This window comes from Chiloscyllium plagiosum, unplaced genomic scaffold, assembly GCF_037043375.1.
Source record: "Chiloscyllium plagiosum isolate Xiang-an unplaced genomic scaffold, Cpla_swu_hap1 HiC_scaffold_53X, whole genome shotgun sequence".
Lineage (NCBI taxonomy): Eukaryota > Metazoa > Chordata > Chondrichthyes > Orectolobiformes > Hemiscylliidae > Chiloscyllium > Chiloscyllium plagiosum.
This window is the reverse complement of record NW_028270191.1, coordinates 16,075,130-16,098,446: the sequence shown is the minus strand read 5'-3', so window position 1 is coordinate 16,098,446 and position 23,317 is coordinate 16,075,130. Positions and strand designations below refer to the sequence as shown.

The following is a 23,317-nucleotide window of genomic DNA, read 5'->3' as shown; positions in this document are numbered from 1 at the left end:
CCACGACTGGATATATAAAAAATGAAGATGTGTGCTGGAGATAGGACTGTTATGCTACAGTGGTAATGTCCTTACCTCTGGACTAGAAGGCCCATGATTTGAGTTCCACTTGCTCCAAAGGTGTGTAATAACACATTTGAACAGGTTGATTAATATAACGAATAAGTAGAGTGCAAGTGGGGGGCTGTTGTGGTGCAGTGATATTATTCCTACCTTTGGGCTGAAAGGCTTGGGTTCAAGTTCCACCTGCTCTAGAAATGTGGAACAATATGTCTGAGAAGGTTGCTTACAAAACATTATAGAAACATCAGAACAGAGGACTTAGGATGAAGTAGGATGAGTCCATTCACCCCTTGGAGCCTGTTCTGCCATTCAGTAAGATCATAACCATATCCAGTGGGTGTAATTTTTAAAAAGGGGCTCTCCTGGAGCAGGAGTAAAATAACATCTAGAATATGGTGACCATAACTTGGTATATTTTAGTATTCAGTTTGAGAGTGAGAAGCTTGGGTTAGAAAAAACTGCTAAAATTACATAAGGATAATTGTAAAGGAATAAGGGTAGACTGGGAATATTTTTTAGCAGAAAAGACAGTTGATCAACATGGCAGACATTGGGGTGGCACGGTGGCTTAGTGGTTAGCACTGCTGCTTCACAGCACTAGGGTCCCAGGTTTGATTCCAGACTCGGGTGAGTGTCTGTCTGTGTGGAGTTTGCACGTTCTCCCTGTGTCTGTGTGGGTTTCCTCCGGGTGCTCCGGTTTCCTCCCACAGTCCAAAGATGTGCAGGTCAGGTGAATTGGCCATGATAAATTGCCCATAGTGCTAGATGCATTAGTCAGAGGGAAATGGGTCTGGGTGGGTTACTGTTCAGAGGGTCGGTGTGGACAGGGTGTGTAGGGAATCTAATCTTTAAAAAAAAAAAGATCTTTCATGACTCACAATAAAGATATATCCCAGGGATTAAGAAGGGTTCTAGGAAAGGGGATAAACCAACCATGGTTATCCAGGGAAGTAAAGGATAGTATCAAATTGAAAGAAAAAGATACAATATAGCAAAGAATTGTGGTTAGCCAGAGGATTGGGAAAGTTTTATAAAAGCCAACAAAGATAACCAAAACTATAATAAAGACAGAGAAAATTAAACTTTAAAATAAGCTAGCAAGTAATATAAAAACAGTCAGCAAGTGCTCCTTTAAATAAATAAAAAGGAAGAGAGATGCCAAAAGGAATTACGGACCCTTTGAGAATGAGGCTGGGAAATCGTAACGGGAAAGCAGGAAATGGCAGAAGAGTTGAATCAATACTTGGCATTAGTCTTCAAAGGAGTCAACACTAATAACATTCCATAAATACTATATAATTAAGAGGCAGGATGGAGGACAAATACGTAATGCCAAAGAAAAAATGTACCACGGAAACTAATGGGCCTAAAGGCCAATAGATCCATTGTACCTGATAGGTTGTTTCCTAGCATCCTAAAGGAAGTAGCTACAGAGATGGTGGATGCACTGGTAGTAAACTTCCAACTCCCAAAGGACTGAAAAAACTGTTAATGTAACACCCTTATTCAAAATGTGAGCCAAAGAAAACAGGTAACTGTGGGCCAGATGGTTAAAATCTATCATTGGGAAATTTTTAGAATTGATTATAAAGGATAACAGAGCATTTAGAAATATATAATAATAATCATGCAGTCAGAGGTATGGCTGATAAATACATTAGAATTCTTTTGAGAAAGTAACAAGAAGGAGAGACAAGGGATTACCAGGAGATGTAAGATATCTGGATTTCCAAAAGGTGTTTGATAAGGTACCCCATGTAAGGCTATTTACTAAGATAAGAGCCCATGGTGTTGTGGGTAGTATATTGGCATGATAGAGGATTAGCTAAAAGTAATAGAATACAGAGATGGGATAAGGGGTCTATTTATTAATGGCTTGTATTAAGGAAGTGAATGTATGATTGCCTAGTTTGTGGCTGGCACAAAAATGGATGGGACATCAACTGGTGAGGATGTCACAAAGTCTAAAAAGAGATATAGGCAGGTTCAGAGAGTAGGTAAAATCTTAGCAGATGGCACATAATTTGTGAAAATGTGAGGGTATGCACTTTGCCAGGAAGAATAGAAGAGCTGAATATTATATAAATAGAAAAAAAAACTACAGAAAGTTGGTGCACAGGGGATCTGGAGGTCTTCGTGCATAAACCACAAAAATCTAACATCCAAATTCAGCAGGTAACAGGGAAGGCAAATTGAATGTTGACCTTTATTTCCAATGGATTGAAGTATAAAAGTCATGAGGTTTTGCTAAAACTATACAAGGCACTAGCCAGACTACAACTGGAATACTGTGAACAGTATTGGTCCTATTACCTAAGGAAAGGTAGACTGGCACTGCAGCAGTGCAGAGAAGGTTCATTAGCTTACTTCCAGGTATGAAAGGATTTTTATCCATTTAAAACTGAGATGAAGAGGAATTTGTACTGAGGGGAGTGAGTCTGTGGAATTCCTAACCACGGAGGGCTGTCATGGATGGGATATTAAGTATATTCAAGGCTGAGATTGACAAATCCTTAATCAGTAAGGGAATCGAGGGTTATGGGCAAATGGCAGGAAATTGGATTTGAGAATGATCAGATCAGCTATGGTCTTCTTAGATGACAAAGCAGTCTCAATGGATTGAATGGCCTACGTCTTATGGTCATATCTGTCATCATTCTCAGGTTTGCTCTGCAAGCTTGCTTCATGATAGTAATGTTCCCCACCTGGCCTTCTCCCTAAACAGCATGCACATCATGGTAAGATCTATCCTGAGGACTCTTTGTGATCAAACGTTCAGATGCATAGAGACAGCGTGCATTGGCTGGGATCCTCAAAGCATGTCAGTGCATCTTCCCGTTCACAGAGAGGTTGCAGCAAAACCATTCTAATCTTGCCTTGGCATGATAGAGCTGTCAGCAAACCCTACTGGCCCCATCCCTCTTTATCTCCACCCTTACCCTTGTCATGGCTGCATCCCTTGTGACAGTTGGCCTGTACCAATGGGGCACCTTACAGATTTAATGCTGCATCCAAAATCATGAGATGGTAATGAGCTTACAAAGTACTGTGAGGGCTCTTGCAATGCAGTGGTAGTCTCCCTACCTCTGAGCCAGGAGACCCAGGTTCAAGTCTCCACCTGCTCCAAAGGTATTTAATAACATCTCTGAAAAGGTTGATTAGAAAATATCTACAATGCACTGTGGCTCTATGATTTCATGGGATCTCTCTTAACGTGAAACTATGCGTTCTGAGGATATGTTGTATATTTGTGAATTGAACTCAGCTGAGCAGGATACTTCAGCCACTGGACTCCAGATTCATTTGATGTCCCTTCAGTCAGCTACAAAACCTAACTCCACCCCAAAACTCCTTCTCTGACTTTTGAAGGTCTGAAAGTGATTTTAGACACATACTTCAAATCAGGGAGATTTATTTTTATCATTAGAATTAATATGTTCAGCTCTCCTCTTGTCACATACCAAGGTTTTCTCATTCTTTATTTCCCTGAATGCCTTATAATTCCTGTTGCCCATCATCTTGGAACCTTGTCCTGATTCTGCCAATCCCACCAATTTCTCAACTTCCCTGAATTCATAATGATCCAAGTTCTAATGCCCCTCCTGGCCGTCTATCCTCCCATCATTAAAGTCATCTGCACCATCAAAATCCACGACTGCCCCAGCTCCTCTTAAGACCATACCTTCCCCAACATTGACTCATTAACTTCCACTTTGCCAGATTCAACTCCCCATATGACTGTGAATGTACCATCTGCTATCCAATACTGTGAGACACCTCCCTGTGACTCTCCCTTTCTAGACATGGCCCAAATGCCTCTGGGCAAGTCAGAAACTGTTATGAGGTCTACTCTTCCTGGAAAGATAGTTCCCCGTCCACTGATGGCCAATGATCCACCATCCCCTTTGCCATTTGAGATTTGATATGACCCTCAGCCAAAGACAGCCTCATCTCCTTTGCTTTTGGGCTTGAAACTAGCACAGAGACGCAACCAGCCTCCTCTCCTTTGAGGCTTTGACTGTACTTGGAGACATTGTAGTGTAACACAATGTTGCCACCATTTAAAGTTAAAAATAATACAACACCAGGTTATAGTTCAACAGGTTTATTTGTAAGTACTAGCTTTCGGAGCGCTGCTCCTTCACCACCTGAAGGATGAAGCAGCAAGTACTTACCCTGTAATCTAGGAAGAAGTGAAAGGTCACTTATTATACTTCAGGTATTTGAAGAGATGGTTTTTTCAACTGGGTAGAACTTATTGGGAAAGGGTATTTAAATCCAGCGAGTTGTGCTTTAAATAAAATGCTAATACATGCAGGTAAGATTCTTGACACCTGCACAGTCAACCCTCCTTTTGAGGTCGACGAACTTAACTGCATAACTTGATCCCACCAGTGAGAACCTAAATGTCTGACACTCACTCGACTAAATTCACCTGCCTGCCATTCTCCTTACCTGCTCTATGACTCTCAAAATTCCACCCTAGGTATTGTTTTGCAAGCTGTAAGGTTCCTAATATCAGCCGAACAACAAGCAACGTAGCTGGTAATCAATAATGTTTATGACAAACAATTGGACAGGGTTAAGTGAGAGGCATTTTATGGATGAAGAGATATCATTCCAGTTCGGTTGACTGGTTCTAAAGTTCAGAAAATACTATACATTACACGTGCATATACTACTTAATAGTATTCTCTGTTTAAAAAAAAAACTACACATACCCTGTTCAGGGTTTGTGTAAAGATTTGTAGCTTGGGTGCCAGTTCCAGTTGTTGTAGGTATGCTCACTGAGCTGGGAAGTTGGTTTGCAGATGTTTTGTCCCCTGCCTAGGTGACATCCTCAGTACTGTGGAACCTCCTGTGAAGTGCTGCTGTACTCTGTTGGTTGGAATTTATTTGGTTTCATTCTCACTGCTTCTGGTTGCCGGTTCCAGTTGTTTGTTGCAGTGGTCGGTATGTTGGGTCTAGGTCAACATGATTATTGATGGAGTCCGTGGATGAGTGCCAGCCTTCTAGAAATTCTCTGGCTGTCGTCTGTTTGGCTTGTCCTATTATTGTTGTGTTGCCCAGTCAAATTTGTGGTCCTTGATGTCTGTGTGTGTGTGTGTATAGCTACTAGGGACGGCCAGATATATGAACAGATCAATGGGACACCTATGGGCTCACCCACCTATGGGATCATAGCAGGAGCAGTGATGCAAAGACTAGAACAAACAGCCCTCCCACAAATCCAACCCAAACTCTGAATGAGATATGTGGATGACACTTTTTGAAATTATGAAAAGAATTGAAATCAAGAGCGCACACCAGATTATCAACGTCATGCTCATGGGTCAAATTTATGAGGAGGAAGTTAACAACCAACTCCCATTCCTAGATGTGATGGTAGAAAGAACACAGAATAGTGTACAGAAAGGCCACACACACACGGACCAGATCCTGAATTATAACAACAGCCAACCAAACACACACAAGAGAAGCTGCATTAGGACCCTGCTCAAAAGGGCTACAACACACTGCAGCACTCCTGACCTGTGAAGAGAGGAAGAAGAATACCTTTATAAAGTCTTTGCCAAGAGCGATATCCCCTCAACTTCAGCCGCAGATGCTTGTCAAACAAACAGCGTGACAAGGACATGCCACGATCCAACACACCAACCTTATATAAAAGACATCTCAGAACTGACAGCCAAACCTCTCCGCCCATTTGGATTCATGACAACCCATAAATCGTCCCCATCACGTGCAGGTCAAATGTGGTGTACAAGATTCCATGCAGGGATGCACAAAACACTATATAGGACAAACAGGCAGACAACTAGTGATCCACATTCATGAACACCAACTAACCACTGAACGCCATGACCAACTATCCTTAGCAGCTATACATACAGATGACAAGAAGCACAAATTTGACTCCATCAATAAACACGTTGACCTGGACCCATTACGCCGGTTACTGAAACAAGCAACTGGAAGCAGCAGAAAAGAAACCAAATAAATTTCAGAAGACATAGTACAGCAAATTCACAGGAGGCTCCACAGCACTGACTATGTCACCTAGACAGGGGATGAAATGTCTGCAAAACAACTTCCCAGCTCAGTGAACATACCTACAACAACTATCTCCAGTTTCTCCTCTCATAAATTTTTAGGCAATTGAATAATCACCACATTATGAGAGAAGAAGCATAATCTAAACTGTTCTCCTTCTTTCTGAGCACCAGTTCATGCCTCATTGTCATACAATGTGATCTACTTTAAATAGGTTCAATTTATTGTCTTTAATCTTTAACATCTCTAAGATTGTGCTGTTATTTTTAAATAATATGTAACAATATATAAAATTCAACTACAATCCTACCTTAAAGACACTAGGAACTTGAAGCTTAGGTGATGGAATTCCCAGGGCATAGTCAATAAGAACCATGGATAAGATAGTCAGGAAAACTGCAAAATCACTTATCATTGATCGTACCTGCCAGGAAAATTAATGGAACAGGGTAATGCCTCTGTTAGAAAAATAAATGCAAAAGTGTGGTGTGTTCATTCACTGAGAACACCAAGTGTCATTCCTAGCTTCTTGTGAAATAAAGAATGTACAAAGGAAGGATGCAGAGGGTTGGAGAGTAAATGTAGGCTACAGAATACCTTTGCCAAAATGAAACTGGATCCAAAAGAACAAATATTTTATACTAATAGGTTCAACTCTCCAGATAGGGATCATCTATATTGAACAAAACCTTCTGATATACGTCAGCAGCACCAGCAGGAGCAGATTGCTACATACCCTCATACAGCTGAACATTAAAGCTGGAAAACTAGATCAAAGTTTAAAGCTGTATTTCCTACAAATGCAAACCTGCAAAATATTAGGAAAACATTTATTTTCAAAGAACAAAGCTGGAGAAACAGATTGCACATACCTTTGTTGGAAAATAGTGACTTGTTTTAAATTGTTTGAGGAATCCTGACAGGGCAAATGTAGAAAAGAATAGTATAACAGACCAGAAGAGAACATCTGGGGTGTATGGCCCGTGGTGACCACATGAAGGACCAACAAATTCACCTTGAAATGTCCTACAGTCCTGGATGTGAAAAGCAGCAAACAGATCATATTAAAAAATTTGCATTGTACTAGCTTTCTGGAGAGCCATGGTAATAGGCTTCTTCAGTGGATAGTATCCTCTGTTTACCATTCGATCAATCTCTATTATGTCACCACGAATGGGAAAAAGGACCAAATTGGGACAACCATCCTTTTCAGACATTTTGTCATATGCTGAGACCACTGTCAGAGGTATACCTGCACAATTGTTACCCATCTCACTGATCAACCAGCCAGATATGACGCTGACCAATTTATTTTTCCTAATACTAAGGATTTAAATCATTGAGTTTTGCACACTGCCACATCAAAAATTCAGTTAACAGTTTGTGTAGATTGAGTTTAACTCATTTAAAAATATAAAAATATTGATTTGTTCTAGATACATATGAACTAGATGAGCTATGAGCAGAAGTTGGCCATTCAGCCCATCAAGTCCACTCTGCCATTCAATGAGATCATGGCTGATCTGATGATCTCAACTCCACATTCCTGCCTTTTCCCCATGTGCCTTGATTCCTTCACTGATAATCTGTCCATCTCACTCTTAAATATATTTAATGACCCAGCCTCTACAGCCCTCTCAGGTAAAGAATTTCACAGATTCATTATCCTCAGAAAAGAAATTCCTTCTCATCTCTGTCTTAAATGTACATATTCCAAATATATTTGGATTATTTGATAAAGTAATTTCAAAGCTTATTCATTGGTATTTCATTCAGAGATGCAAAGAAAACACCAACAGAATAAAACAGATTATATTTAACGTGCCCTGGATTTCTGGCCCACAGGATTTAGTATAATCTCAAACATTGATTTGTTTGGTCTACTGCTTGCTTACTAGATTGTCTTTGATTCTTACACCGTAGGGAGAAAAATATTGAGCCTGCATAAGCTGTTCTACTCAAGAGATATGATAACTCGAGCTTAGCAAACAGCCATGATCTCTGACTCCTTCCTTCCCTTCCTCGACATTTCTGTTTCTATTTCTGGGGATAGGGTGGCTACAAACTCCCACAGTTACCAGGACTGTACAGCCTCACACCCTGCTTCCTGTAAAGACGCTATTCCATTCTCCCAGTTCCTCCATCTCCATCGCATCTTTTCTGATGATGTCAACTTTGATAAGGGGGTCTCTGAAATGTCCACCTTCTTCCGCAACCAAGGGTTCCCCAGCACTGTAATTGACAAGTCCCTCAGCCTGGTCTGACACATCTCCCACACTTCGGCCCTCGCTCCCTCTCTTTCCTCCCACAACAGCAATAGAGACCCCTTGTCCTCGCTTACCACCCCACCAAGATCCACAGCCAGAGGATCAGTAGCTGCAATTTCTGCTACCTCCAACAGGAGGCCACCACCAGACACACATTCCCCACCCCTCCCTTGTCAGCCTTCCGCAGGGATTGTTCAGTCTCGGACAACCTGGTCCACTCTTCCTTCATCCCCCACAGCCCCACAGTACCTTCCCCTTTAATTGCAAAAGGTGTAACACCTGCCCGTTTACTTCTTCCCTCCTCACTAACCAAGGTCCCAAACACACTTTCCAGGTGAAACAGCACTTTACCTGTACTTCACTCAATCTAGTCTACTGCATTTGTCGCTGACTACGTGGTCTCCTCTACATTGGGGAAATAAAGCCCACACCTACATCTGTCTGCAAAAATGACCCTGAGCTTTCAGTTGTCTACCATTTCAACACACCATGTTTCCTGGCCAACATCTCTGTATCAGGCTTGCTGAGTGCTCCACTGAAACTCAGCACAATCTGGAAGAATAGTGCCTCATTCTCTGCTTGGGAACCTACAGCCTTCTAGACTAAATATTAAGTTCAACAATTCTAAGGTTTGAGCACTTTCCTCCTGCTTTCCGCCACCCCCACACACTAGGCCTTGTCATCACATGGGCTGCTACCACACATAACCCAATGTCAGCTAAGTAGTCCCGTCAGCAGCTATTCAATGCCCCAAACTGACCCTTAACTGCTCCTTTGTCTGTCCAACTGTTTTCCCTCTCTTTGGGCTCAATCATCACCCATCGTTTACTCTCCCCGCTACCCCACCCTATCTTCTGCAAATAAAAAAGTATCCTTTTCCTTGCTACCATCAGTTCTGAAGAAGGGTCTTTTGGATCTGAAATGTTAACTCTGATCTCTTTGCATAATGCTGCCAGACCTGCTGAGATTTTCCAGCAACTTCTGTTTATGTTACACAGATGTTAGTTTGGCTTGAATGTTGGGAGATAATATATTGGGCGATAACCTAACCCATACTAGAAAGGGGCTTCAAGTAAAAGTCCCACACAAATCCTGAGGCATGTCAGAATGGAAGAGTATGGTGCTGGAAAAGAACAGCATCCGAGGAACAGGAGAATCGACGTTTTAAGCATAAGCTTTTCATCAGGAGTGAGGGGGGCGGGCCAAGGGGGCTGAAAGATAAATGAGAGGGGGGATGGGGCTGGGGGGGAAGGTAGCTGGGAAGGCAGGTAAATGAAGGTGGGGGTAAAGGTGATAGGGTGGAGTGGATAGATGGGAAGGAAGATGGGCAGATAGGACAGTTGAAGAGGGCGGTGCTGAGTTGGAAGGTTGGATCTGGGATAAGGTGGGGGGAGGGGAACTGAGGAAAGTGGTGAAATCCACATTGATGCCCTGGGTTTGGGGGGTCCCAAGGCGGAAGATGAGGCGTTCTTCCTCCAGGTGTCGGGTGGCTAGAGTTTGACGGTGGAGGATGCCCAGGACTTGCATGTCCTTGGCGGAGTGGGGGTGGGGAGAGTTCAAATGTTTGGCCACAGGGCGGTGGGATTGCTTTGTGAGTGTCTCAGATGTTCTCTGAAATATTCTGCAAGTTGGCGTCCTGTATCCCCTATGTAGAGGAGACCACATCGAGAGCTATAGACACAGTAGATGACGTGTGTGGAAGTGCAGGTAAATCTCTGGATGTGGAAGGATCCTTTGGGGCCTTGGACGGAGGTGAGGGAGGAGGTATGGGTGGAGGTTTTGCATTTCTTGTGATGGCAGGGGAAGGTGCCAGAGTGGAGGGTGGGTTGGTGGGGGTCGTGGACCTAACAAGGGAATCACGGAGGGAATGGTCTCTCCGGAATGCAGGAAGGGAAATATATCCCTGGTGATTGGGTCTGTTTGGAGGTGGCAGAAATGGTGGAGAATGATGTATTGTATCCAGAGGCTGGTGGAGTGGAAGGTGAGGACTGGAGGGTTCTGTTCTTGTTGCGATTGGAGAGGTGGGGTTCAAGGGCGGAGGTGCAGGGAGTGGAGGAGTTATGCGGGAGGGCATTGTCGACCACGTGGGAGGGGAAATTGCCGTCTTTGAAGAAGAAGAATATAGAAGGGATGTTCTATGGTGGAATCGGTCCTCCTGGGAGCAGATGTAATGGAGGCAGAGGAATTGGGAATAAGAGAGAGTGTTTTTGCAGGGGTCAGGGTGGGAGGAGGTGTTGTCCAGGTAGCTGTGGGAGTCGGTGGGTTTGTAGTAATATCCGTGTTGAGTCGGTCGCCAGAACTGGAGATGGAGAGTTCCAGGAAGGGGAGGGAGATGTCACAGATGGTCCAGGTGAACTTGAGGCCGGGGTGGAAGGTGGTTGTGAAGTTGATGAACTGTTCAACCTCCTCATGGGAGCACGAGGCGGTGCCAGTACAGTTATTGATGTAGCGGAGGAAAAGGTGGGAAATGGTGCCGGTGTAGCTGCGGAAGATGAACTGTTCCATGTACCCAACAAAGAGGCAGGCATAGCTGGGGCCAATGTAGGTGTCCATGGTTAGCCTTTCATCGAGAGGATGTGGGAGGATTGGAAGGAGAAATTGTTGAGGATGAGTACTAATTCAGCCAATCGAATGAGTGTGTCAGTGGAAGGGTATTGGTTGGGTCGGCGGGAGAGGAAGAAAGGCAGGTCTTGGTGGATGCATGTGTACGGGGACTGTATGTCTGTGGTGAAGATGAGGCTTTAGGGCCGGGGAACTGAAAGTCATTGGAGGAGGAGGAGGGCGTGGGTGATGTCCCAAACATATGTGGGGAGATCCTGGACCAAGGCGGGCAGGACGGTGTCAAGGTATGCAGAGACAACTTTGGTGGGGCAGAGCAGATTGAGACAATGGGTCAACGGGGAAGTCAGGTTTGTGAATCTTCGGTAGGAGGTAGAACCGGGCGGTGTGGTGTTCTTGGACTATAAAGTTAAGGCTGTGGGTGGGAGGTCCCCGGAGATGATGGTTTTGTGATGGGAGGTGAGGTTGTGGTCAAGAGGGCAGTAGCAGGAGGTGCCTGCGTGTTGGCACCTGGCTGCAGTGGTGTAAAGGTTGGTGCGCCAAACTGCCACAGCGCCACCCCCCCCCCGCCTTGTCAGAGAGTCACAGAGATGTACAGCACGGAAACAGACCCTTTGGTCCAACCTGTCCATGCCGACCAGATATCCCAACCCAATCTAGTCCCACCTGCCAGCACCCGGCCCATATCCCTCTAAACTCTTCCTATTCATATACCCATCCAGCTGCCTCTTAAATGTTGCAATTGTACCAGCCTCCGCCACTTCCTCTAGCAGCTCATTCCATACACGTACCACTCTCTGTGTGAAAAAGTTGCCCCTTACATCCCTTTTATTCCTTTTCCCCCGTCACCCTAAATCTATACCCTCTAGTTCTGGACTCCTCCACCCCAGGGAAAAGACTTTGTCTATTTATCCTATCCATGCCCCTCACGATTTTATAAACCTCCACAAGGTCATCCCTCAGCCTCCAAGGCTCCAGGGAAAACAGCCCCAGCCTGTTCAGCCTCTCCTTCTAGCTCAAATCCTCCAACTCTGGCAACATCCTTTGTAAATCTTTTCTGAACCCTTTCAAGTTTCACAACACATATTTTTGATAGGAAGGAAACCAGAATTGCAAGCAGTATTCTAACAATGGCCTAACCAATGTCCTGTGCAGCTGCAACACAACCCCCACCCCCTGTACTCAGTACTCTGACCAATAAAGCAAAGCATACCAAACGCCGCCTTCACTGTCCTATCTACCTGCGACTCCACCTTCAAGGAGCTATGAACCTGCACAAAGGTCTCTTTGTTCAGTAACACTCTATAGGACCTTACTATTAAGTGTACAAGTCCTAGGAAAAAGTGAGGACTGCAGATGCTGGAGATCAGAGCTTAAAAATGTGTTGCTGGAAAAGCGCAGCAGGTCAGGCAGCATCAAAGGAGAAGGAGAATCGACGTTTCGGGCATAAGCTTATTCAGATTCCTGAAGAAGGGCTTATGCCCGAAACTTCGATTCTCCTTCTCCTTTGATGCTGCCTGACCTGCTGCGCTTTTCCAGCAACACATTTTTTAAGCAGTGTACAAGTCCTGCCAAGATTTGCTTTCCCAAAATGCAGCACCTCACATTTATCTGAATTAAACTCCATCTGCCACTTCTCAGCCCATTGGCCCATCTGGTCAAGATCCTATTGTAATCTGAGGCAACCTTCTTCGCTGTCCACTACACCTCCAATTTTGGTGTCATCTGCAAACTTACTAACTATACCTCTTATACTCACATCCAAATAATTTATACAAATGATGAAATGTAGTGGACCCAGTACCAATCCTTGTGGCACTCCACTCGTCACAGACTTCCAGTCTGAAAAGCAACTCCACCACCACCCTCTGTCTTCTTCCTTTGAGCCAGTTCTGTATCCAAATGGCTAGTTCTCCCTGTATTCCATGAGATCTAACCTTGCTAACCAGTCTCCCATGGGGAACCTTGTTGAACGCCTTACTGAAGTCCATATAAATCACATCTACCACTCTGCCCTCATCAATCCTCTTTGTTACTTCTTCAAAAAACACAATCAAGTTTGTGAGACATGATTTCCCACGCACAAAGCCTTGTTGACTATCCCTAATCAGTCCTTGCCTTTCCAAATACATGTACATCCTGTCCGTCAGGATTGCCTCCAACAACTTGCCCACCACTGAGGTCAGGCTCACTGCTCTATAGTTCCCTGGCTAGTCCTCGCCACACTTATTAAACAGTGGCACCATGTTAGCCAACCTCCAGTCTTCCGGCACCTCACCTGTGACTATCGATGATACAAATATCTCAGCAAGAGGCCCAGCTATCACTTCCCTAGCTTCCCCAAGAGTTCTAGGGTATACCTGACCAGGTCCTGTGGATTTATCCACTTTTATGCGTTTTAAGATGTTGTCTGCTGGTTTAATGGTGAGATTGGGGTTGGAGCAGAGGGAGTGGAGGGCTGTGCATTGCGAAGGTGAGAGGTTGGAGTGGATGGGGGGGGGGGGGGGGTGGTCAGGTTGAGGCGGTCAATGTCACAATGGCAGTTGGAAATGAAGAAATAGAGGGCAGCTAACAGACCACCATGGGGTGTCCAGGTGAATGGGCTGTGTTGGAGGCAGGAGAAGGGGTCTTCGGAAGGTGGGCAGGAGTCCTGATGAAAAAAGTAAGCATAGAGGTGGAGGTGGCGAAAGAAAAGTTCAATGTCGCAACTGTGTTGAATTCATTGATCCGGAAGCGTGGGGGTATGAAGGTGAGGCTTTTGCTGAGAACTGATCGTTCACTCTCAGTGAGGGGGAGTTTGGGAGAATAGTGAAAATTTGGCAGGACCTCGGGTGGGGCTGGATCTGGGAGTGGGGGCAGAGACTGTATCTGGAGTGGGTGTGGTTCTGGGATCGTGGATGATGTCACCAATGGAAGTGACTCTCACCATAGGGGTCAGGGGGCAGCAGCGGTGCCTTCGGTGGCATCCACGGGGGAGGAAGTGACGTAACACGTGACATTCGCAATATCGTTGGCAGTGTTCTGGTGAGTGATGTCGGTGGTGGCGGAATGGCAAATCAAATATGATTAATCTACATTAGAGTGTTTTACCTATAAGCCAAAATCATTATGAAACAAAGATATTTTTCAGGAAATTAAATCTTCAAAAGATTTGAACAATGGTACATAAATTTATAATGAATAAATTAAACTGTAAATTTCAATATAACGTGCATGAAATACCAACAGGTGGAAACCCGGAATAAACAAAACAGTGAGAATCAATTGAACAAAAGTAAAAATTAGCGAGGATACACAAAATACGTTTTGCTTCATTATTTGCAAGAGCGATTGATATTTCAAAAAAAGAGAAATCCTGAATTGATTAAAGAAGTGAGATGAAATAAATATGAAAGGAAATCAAAAGATAAAGGAATTGAGCTAAAGCACAACAAAATGCTAGGACCTAATGGAATCCTGAAGTAAAGTGGGAAGAAATAACAGAGACCTGAGAATGTATAATTGTGGGTTTTATTGCAGGCCAGAGTACTTGAAGACGTGGCTAACCTAATACCCATTTCAAGAGTAGCAAGTCGAAGCTAACCCAGGTAATTACCATACAATCTTAAAAAAACAAAACTTTTCTTTTTCTCTTTTCTTGTATGTTTGCTCTGAAAAGGACAGCCCTGGTATATTTTCTGAAGGGTTCTTGTTCTGTGCCAATCTGTATCAACACTTTAGTCTCCTGGGAAACCTGATAAGAAAGCACAATAACCTGGTCAGGTTGGATTAGTTCACACTTGACACCCTATCTGTCTAATCTAACTGGTTCCTATAGAAAAGCTGCAAGAGGACTCTTGTGGTACGGTCGCAGTGTCCTGACCTCTGACCCAGGAGGCCTGGGTTCAAGTTTCATCTGCTCCAGAGGTGTGCAATAACATCTCTGTTCCAAACTTAGTACACATGAAGCAAAGGAAAAAAAAATGGTTGCAATGGCAGAGATCTTGAGGCTTATTCAGCTCATAACTTCCCCAAAGTTATTGCAGCAACGTATGGAGGATGCTGAATGAAGAATTAAAGTTACGTTTTCTGATTTCATTTACAAATTCAACTCAAAAAACACTTTGCACAATTATTTATCGTAGTATTCCGTACAGTTTGCATATTTTAGTTTTAGTTTTTACAAATATTTTTACATTATCCAAACTCGCTACTACTCAGATTTCATTAAAGTGCTTCAAAAGAATACACTTCCTTCCTGTTAATATTGCTTGCACAGATATCAATATGTAGCGTATAAACACAGTCCTCTGGAGACTTTATTACCAACACAAATGCAAAGCAAGTATTTCCTCTGTAATTAATCGTCTGCTATAATATTACAGCAATGTAGGAGCAAATTACTGCAAATGCAAATGAAGTCATCTAGGCTCAAAACGTTAGCTGCTCTCTCTCCATGGATGCTGTCTGACCCGCTGTGATCTTCAGCATTTGTTGTTTTCAATATGACAGCAATGCCCAGCGTGAAAACCTATTTGAGAATGTGAATCTGGACCCTTGTGCTGCTTATGATCAGAAGTTTGTTATTTTTCCACTGCAGTTGGCCTAATTAATAGACTGTCCACAACCCTCTATTAACCGTAATTCTGAGTCAGATTCATTTCCCAAATAAATAACTAATTGAAAAATCAATTTTTAAAAATACTTACACTGACAGTTAGATTTGCCCAAGGAACTGATGATCTTGTAATATTGTGCTTTTCCCAGTACGCTAGAGTTCTGTTGTCAGGATTACGAGGCTCTGTACATATACAGCTAAGGGGAATAGAAACAGAAAATTAAGCTCCATTTATATTGAAATTAGATGAGCATGCACCTGTTCATTTTGAACCAATTTTTTCTAAGGTATTAGCACAGAAATAATTAAAATGCATTTCACCTGATAAGTGCTTTGTTATTTTAAACAAATGTAGTTGATCTACATACTTCAAATAGTCATAAATTATTTGCCTTAATTACGTCCCTTTGACTGTGACTCTCCTCCTCATTTTTGCACAAACTGCTCAGACAGAATGGCAAAAAGAACATTGTCAGATATAATGTGTATTACCTTATCGCCCATGATCAGCGTATTTTGTTCTGAAATTGATGCATGTTTTCAGTCCGTCTGAGTGTATCCTGATTAAATAAGTCCTGGAGCAAGCTTTTGAGAGTTTAAAAATAAAGTTATTTATTCCCTCACACCCGGATTTATAATGCAATGTCTCACACATTTGTTCTCCTGCACATACATAACGATAGTACACTTTTACAATTCATGTTTTACTCAGGCTCTGGTTTACAATCTCCAATCTCTCTCATGCCAACGTGTAGTTTCGGTGCTTTGAAGTTGAAGCAAGGGTCTTGTAAAGCAATGGATTCTCAGCAGGCCATGAGGTTTCTTGCAGTTGAATTTCTCAGGAGGTTGGTTCTCAGATGAAATTTGATTGGACCAGGTTCAGGGTGAGAGTCCTTCTTAACTGGTATCTCCCACTTCCAAGGTCTTGCTGTTAACTACCTCACTCACTTTAATGCCTTGTAGCTACTTCAACAGATGTCTGGTGATCTGTCTGTAAACGGCTTCAGTTCATTTTAGAAGTAGATAACAAGTCTCCCTCATTGTTTGCCTTCTTACAATTTAAAAGCCCTTTTCTAACTAAGGGAGTGGTGGTTATGTTGATTACATATTCTGTCTTGTGGGTCAACACTCCTTGGGATTCAAGTTCAGAAGTCACATGACACCAGGTTATAGTCAACAGGTTTATTTGAAATAACAAGCTTTTGGAGTGCTGCTCCTCTATCAGGTTATGCTCCAGAACTATTACTCCATCCTCATTCTGTTTCCTTTGGGATGAGTTTTTCTCCAATCTGCGCCATGTCTTTTGGCACACAACTGCCCATAGCTCAGTAGTCAGCTTCTGCTGCACTGCATTTTGGCACCCAACTAGGTGAGACATCTTCGTCACTCTTTGTCTGCTGGTTTGAGAACTTTTGAATCCTGAAAGCAGTAGGTGTCTATTAACCAGATTTCTGACTTAGCTCTTAATTCATCATAAATTCTGAGTACCTTGGTTTGGCCTGGCCTCTTTAAATTGAATTGGCTTGATTATACCCGTTTAGCTTTTACTGGTTCTATTTTCTTTTCACCTGTATATAGGTTCTCTTGACTGCTGTAAAGCCCTTTCGCTTTTATTTTTTTCTCTCTGATCCTGAATCACACTATCGCTCTAAGATGTTATAGACTTTCTCAGCTCCTTGTAACTGAGCATTCCCTACACTGAGGAGACAGTGAGGTGTGCAGATGCTGGAGATCAGAGTTGAGTGTGTGTTGCTGGAAGAGCACAGCAGATCAGGCAGCACCCGAGGAACAGGAAAATCGACATTTCTGGCTGGAGCCCTTCATCAGGAATCCCTACAATGGATCTACTCTTTCCATCGGTAAGCTCAGAAAATCCTGACCATTACTACACCAATGACCAACTTATTTTACAGGTGAATTTTTTACTTAGGGAACACTTAAACCTTCCTCCATAAGGTCAAGAGTGGGGATGTGCAATCATCAGTGAACAATGTTCAGCACCATTCGTGAATCCTCAGATACTGAAGCTGTCTATTTCCAAATTCAGCAAGACTTGGACAAATATTCAGCTTGGGTTGAAAAGTGGCAAGTAACATTTGTGGCACACAAATGCCAGGTAATGACCATCTCCAACAAAGAGAATCTAATCAGTGCCCCTTGACATTCAATGGTATTACCATTGCTATATCCCCCACTATCAACATCTTGGAGTTTGTCTATGTGAATTTTAAGGCTGTACACAAAGGCAGTTTTTGGACACCCCTATTTGTACTAATGCTCTTAACCCTTCATTCATGGATGCAGTCATTTTAAGGGTGTGCACCCACCTGTCAAATGAATTTGAGGAGTGTCTGAGTGGGATTTGTTTCAGAATTGTTGGCAATACAAGTTCATAGACACTTAGGATCGCAGCCTTCACCTGTTCCTAACTAGCAGAACTCTCGGCAGGTAACATAGAATAAATCTCATGTGCATTTCCTACTCGCAGAGCATGTATCTTAAGTGTCCAAGGTTCTGCTGGTCATTTTAACTGACTAGACAGTTTCACAAAGGCTGTGAAGAAGATTTCCACATCCTCTTCAAACTTGGGGACGAGTCAGGAAAATGTTAGGAAATTAAAGTTCTTTTTGGGCTAAGGTGATTTAAATTACCACTGGGTAAAGTCAATTCAAGCTGCCCCAATCTGTCTCAGTTCCCTTCTCTGCCTGTAATTCTTGCTCAAGCTGGAAAGTATGTTCCTCCACTCCTTTCTCTCCTGGAATTCTCTCTCTTTCTCTTTGATCTCCCCTTTCCTGTCTTATTCTTTTGCCTGAAACTCTACACTCCATGCTGCCAGGCAAATTTGAGTTACTTCATCTGTTTTAGATTCTGTATGCTCCACCTAATCAAATTCATGGTGAGGCCAAGATGCTCAGCTAGCTTTTTTAGTATCTTGAGGGCTTCTGTGCTTTATTGTGTATATTTAGTCCTACCTGCTTAGTTATAGCCTTCAGCTGTTCTATGTTAATGCTAATTTTAGTCAATTAATTGTTCATGTTGCACAAGTGCTTTTATATTATACCTTCTTTGGTTAGTATCCACAAAGATTATTGCTGTAATTTTTTTTGTTTTTGATTCAAACCTTTGGCTATCTCACTTTTCCCTGCTACTTCCAACTTTCTCTTAAAGTCAGAGTTGGCTCATTTACAATGAATTTATTCCAGCCTACAAGTCTGTCATGGACTGAATGTATGTGCTCCCTTACTGCCTATGTTTTGTGATTCTGTCTGCATCTCTGCTTACTGGGTATTGCCACCAATTACTAGGGTTGCTGGAAAATACTTGCAGCTACATTGATGGCTTCTGGGTGGAACTGCCTATGTTTCGTCAGGAAGAGGGGTGTGTGTGTGTGTGTGTGTGTGTGTGTGTGTGTGCGTGTGTGTGTGTGCGTGCGCCCTATGAAATGATTCCAATAGTGAGCTTTGATGAGTTTAAAAATGAACCGGGTTTTTATTCTCACGCACTTGCTCGGGATTTAAAGAGCAAACACACACCCCATTACAGTCTGAGTTTCCTGTCTAACAGAACTATAGCTCCTTGTATAGTTTTACTGCTCTTAAGTCAAAGTGAAGGTCTTGTGAAGCAGGTTTCTGGTAATTGACCTTTTGGAGATCGGTTCTCAGAGTAACTTTAACCGAAACAAGTTAGAGGAGTCCTCAATTCTATCTGCATCTCTGCTTACTGGGTATTGCTACTAATTACCAGGGCTGCTGGAAAATACTTGCAGCTACATTGATGGCTTTTCAGGTGGAACTGTCTGCAAACATCTTCCAGCTAATTTTAAAAGTAGACAGCATCATGACTCACTCATGTGATTTCTTAATATGTCAATCATTTTCTGAAAAAGTGAGTAGTATTTGAGTAAATTACATATCTCATAGAACACAGAAAATTACAGTGCAGTACAGGCCCCTCAGCCCTCGATGTTGTGCTGCTCTGTGAAACCAATCTGAATCCCATCTCACCTAAACTATTCCATTCTCGTCCATATGTCTATCCAATAACTATTTAAATGCCCTTAAAGTTGGCGAGTCTATTACTGTTGCAGGCAGTGCGTTCCACATCCCTACTACTCCCTGAGTAAAGAACTTACCTCTGACATCTGTCCTATATCTATCATCCCTCAATTTAAAGCTGTGCCCCCTCATGCTAGCCATCACCATCCTCGGAAAAAGGCTCTCACTGTCCACCCTATCTAGCCCTCTGATTATCTTATATGTCTCAATTAAGTCACCTCTCCACCTTCTTCTCTCTGATGAAAACAGCGTCAAGTCCCTCAGCCTTTCCTCGTAAGACCTTCCTTCCATACCAGGCAACATCCAAATAAATTTCCTCTGAACACTTTCCAAAGCTTCCACATCCTTCCTATAATGCGATGACCAGAACTGTACGCAGTACTCCAAGTGCGGCCACACCAGAGTTTTGTACAGCTGTAGCATGACCTTATGGGTCCGAAACTCAATCCCTCCACCACTAAAAGCTAACAAACTGTATGCCTTCTTAACAACCCTATCAACCTGGGTGACAACTTCCAAGGATCTATGTACCTGGACACCGAGATCCCTCTGCTCATCTACACTACCAAGAATCTTACCATCAGCCCAGTATTTGCATTCCTGTTACTCCTTCCAAAGTGAATCACCTCACACTTTTCCGCACTAAACTCCTTTTGCCACCTCTCGGCCCAATTATTTATGTTCCTCTGTTACCTGCAACATCCTTCGGCACTATCCACAACTCCGTCCACCTTAGTGTCATCTGCAAATTTACTAATCCGTCCTTCTATGCACTCATCCAGGTCATTTATAAAAATGTCAAACAGCAGTGGACCCAAAACAGATCCTTGTGGTACACCACTAGCAGCTGAACACCAGGATGAACATTTCCCATCAACCACTACCCTCTGTCTTCTTTCAGCTAGTCAATTTCTGATCCAAACCGCTAAATCAACTTCAATCCCATGCCTCTGTATTTTGTGCAATAGCCTATCATGAGGAACCTTATCAAACACCTTACTGAAATCCATACACACCACATTAACTGCTTTACCCTCATCCACTTGTTTGGTCACCTTCTCAAAGAACTCAATAAGGTTTGAGAGGCACAACCCACCCTTCACAAAACCGTGTTGACTATCCCTAATCAACTTATTCCTTTCTTGATGATTATAAATCCTATCTCTTATAACCCTCTCCAACACTTTACCCACAACTGAAGTAAGGTTCACTGGTCTATAATTAACAGGGTTGTCTCTACTCCCCTTCTTGAACATTTGCTATCCTCCAGTCTTCTGGTACTATTCCTGTAGACAATGGCGACATAAAGATCAAAGCCAAAGGCTCGGCAATCTCCTCCCTGGCTTCCCAGACAATCCAAGGATAAATTCCATCTGGCCCAGGGGACTTACCTGTTTTTACACTTTCCAGAATTGCTAACACCTCCTCCTTTTGAACCTCAATCCCATCTAGTTTAGTAGCCTGTATCTTAATATTCTCCTCGACCACATTATCTTTTTCTAGTGTGAATACCGATGAAAAGTATTGATTTAGCGCTTCTCCTATCTCCTCTGACTCCACGCACAACTTCCCACCAGTATCCTTGATTGGCCCTAATCTTACTCTAGTCATTCTTTTATTTCTGATATACCTATAGAAAGCCTTAGGGTTCTTCTTGATCCTATCTGCCAACAACTTCTCATATCCCTTCCTGGCTCTTCTTAGGTCTCTCTTTAGGTCGTTCCTGGCCAACTTGTAACTTCAAAGTTTGTGAGAAGATTTGTAGCTCGGGTGCTCGTTGCTGTGGTTCTGTTCGCCGAGCTGGAAATTTTTGTTGCAAACGTTTCGTCCCCTGTCTAGGTGACATCCTCAATGCTTGGGAGCCTCCTGTGAAGCGCTTCTTGTAACTCTCAAGCACCCTAACTGAGCCATCACTTCTCATCCTAACATAAGCCGCCTCCTTCCTCTTGACAAGAGATTCAATATCCTTAGTAAACCATGGCTCCCGCACTCAACAACTTCCTCCCTGCCTGACCAGTACATACTTATCAAGGATCCGTAGTAGCTGTTCCTTGAATAAGCTCCACATTTCAATTGTGTCCATCCCTTGTAGTTTTCTTCCCCATTCTATGCATCCTAAATCCTGCCTAATTGCATCGTAATTGCTTTTTCCTCAACCATAACTCTTGCCCTGCAGTATATACCTATCCCCTTCCAACACTAAAGTAAACATAACCGAATTGTGATCACTATCACTAATAGATTATGGGTTTTAAGGCAGTCAGTGTCTTTGTTTCTGAATGACCCATTCAATTGACAGCTTTTTGATTGGTTTCAGGGAAAGCACTGGTTCACATCAGTCTGGGTGCTTCTCTCTGTCCTCTCAAGATGGGGGGAGCGATTCCAATCGATAAAAGAAGTTAGGTGATCTTGGGCAGCCATCCTTTCCATCCTATATGTACAGTTTTGAAATGTAAAATAAGTTTCAAGTCCAGAATAGGACTGAGCATGACAGTATTCCATATTACATCAGGGTTAAGTTCATCCACTGCAAAAAACAAATCAGTCATTTATATGGAAAATGGACTGTATTTTCGGCTTAACAGTAGCATGCTGTTAGTGGCAAATGAACACTCATAATGCTTCGTATGTTTCTCAGACATTTGAGATACCTTGCCACTCCAGAATAATCAGAGATATACTGGCACTTTTCAGGACTGAAAGTGATGGCTTTAGACGCATACACAGTGAAACAACCTCCAAATTCTTACTGGCCCAAAACCTCCAATCAGTGTTGGAACCGCTGCCTCTGACACTGACCAAGCAGAAAACTCTGCATTTAACTGGATACTTAAAAACTTCAACTTCTGACGCAGCATTCAGAAGAACTGTCTGGGTGCAGAAATCATGCAGAAAGCAATGAAAAGAATCAAGGCAGCTGGCACACCCCCTCTGTATGGCACTAGCTGCTTACAATAAGGCAACTTTAGATGTTTAGAGTGAACATAAGTGAATGGATGCACATCTGTGTGGATGAATGACTGAATGATAGATGGTTTGAGTGGATAGGTGGCTTGAAGGGAGAGCTAGGTAGAGGGGCAAGTGAGTTGGACTGTTAATGCTGCAGGAGGGGAAAATGTTGGCAAGAAATATAAATGACAATGCTTACAAGTACTGAGTAAGTTGGTCCAAATTTGTGTGCATGTTGAAAGAATAAATTTCTCCCAAATGGATCAGCTTTTCCAGGGCTTCATAGATGAAGATTATGCAGATGAGAGAAGCAAATGCTTCCTCAGTGAAACGAGTTATATAACAAACAAGAGAGCTTGCATCAGTGGCAACAAGCAAGATACACAGGAAAGATGTCCAAAGTCCAATATTCGCTCTCAAGGACAGGTAGGATAAATTGTAGTCCCTACAAAAAGGAAAGAGATAATCCAATTAAAAGAAATGCAAAATTAAGTCAAATAAGAGGAACATTCTGAATTCTAATGGTCATCTCGACATCAATGTCAGTTTACTAACTCAAGCTGTGCTAATCTTCCCTGCTGTAGAAGTGCATACAAAGCAAGTATGGTAGCTTTGCTAGAATAGGGGAGTGGGAGAAGATGCATTTAAATTGGGCAGACAACATAGTACAAATGTCTACAAAGTTTAGATCTGCAGTTTTAAACATTTATGTTAGGGTAGCAAATCTGTCAAGTCAGATAGAGTGCGGCTCAACAGGTTTTGCTCTAATATGA

General features: G+C 42.8%; 1 protein-coding gene across 3 annotated transcripts in view; it reads right to left on the bottom strand.

The window, feature by feature from the left end:
* The window catches only part of LOC122543353 (electroneutral sodium bicarbonate exchanger 1-like), a 449,950-nt gene that overhangs the window by 84,382 nt on the left and 342,251 nt on the right, over window positions 1-23,317 (bottom strand). For all 3 annotated transcript variants that reach the window (XM_087985536.1, XM_087985538.1, XM_087985537.1), the window contains exons 14-17: window positions 22,744-22,989; window positions 15,632-15,737; window positions 6,990-7,151; window positions 6,428-6,541 (exon numbers count right to left, since the gene is read on the bottom strand). In XM_087985536.1, coding sequence (XP_087841662.1) covers window positions 6,428-6,541; window positions 6,990-7,151; window positions 15,632-15,737; window positions 22,744-22,989 — 628 coding nt within the window. The remainder of the gene's footprint in view (window positions 1-6,427; window positions 6,542-6,989; window positions 7,152-15,631; window positions 15,738-22,743; window positions 22,990-23,317) is intronic.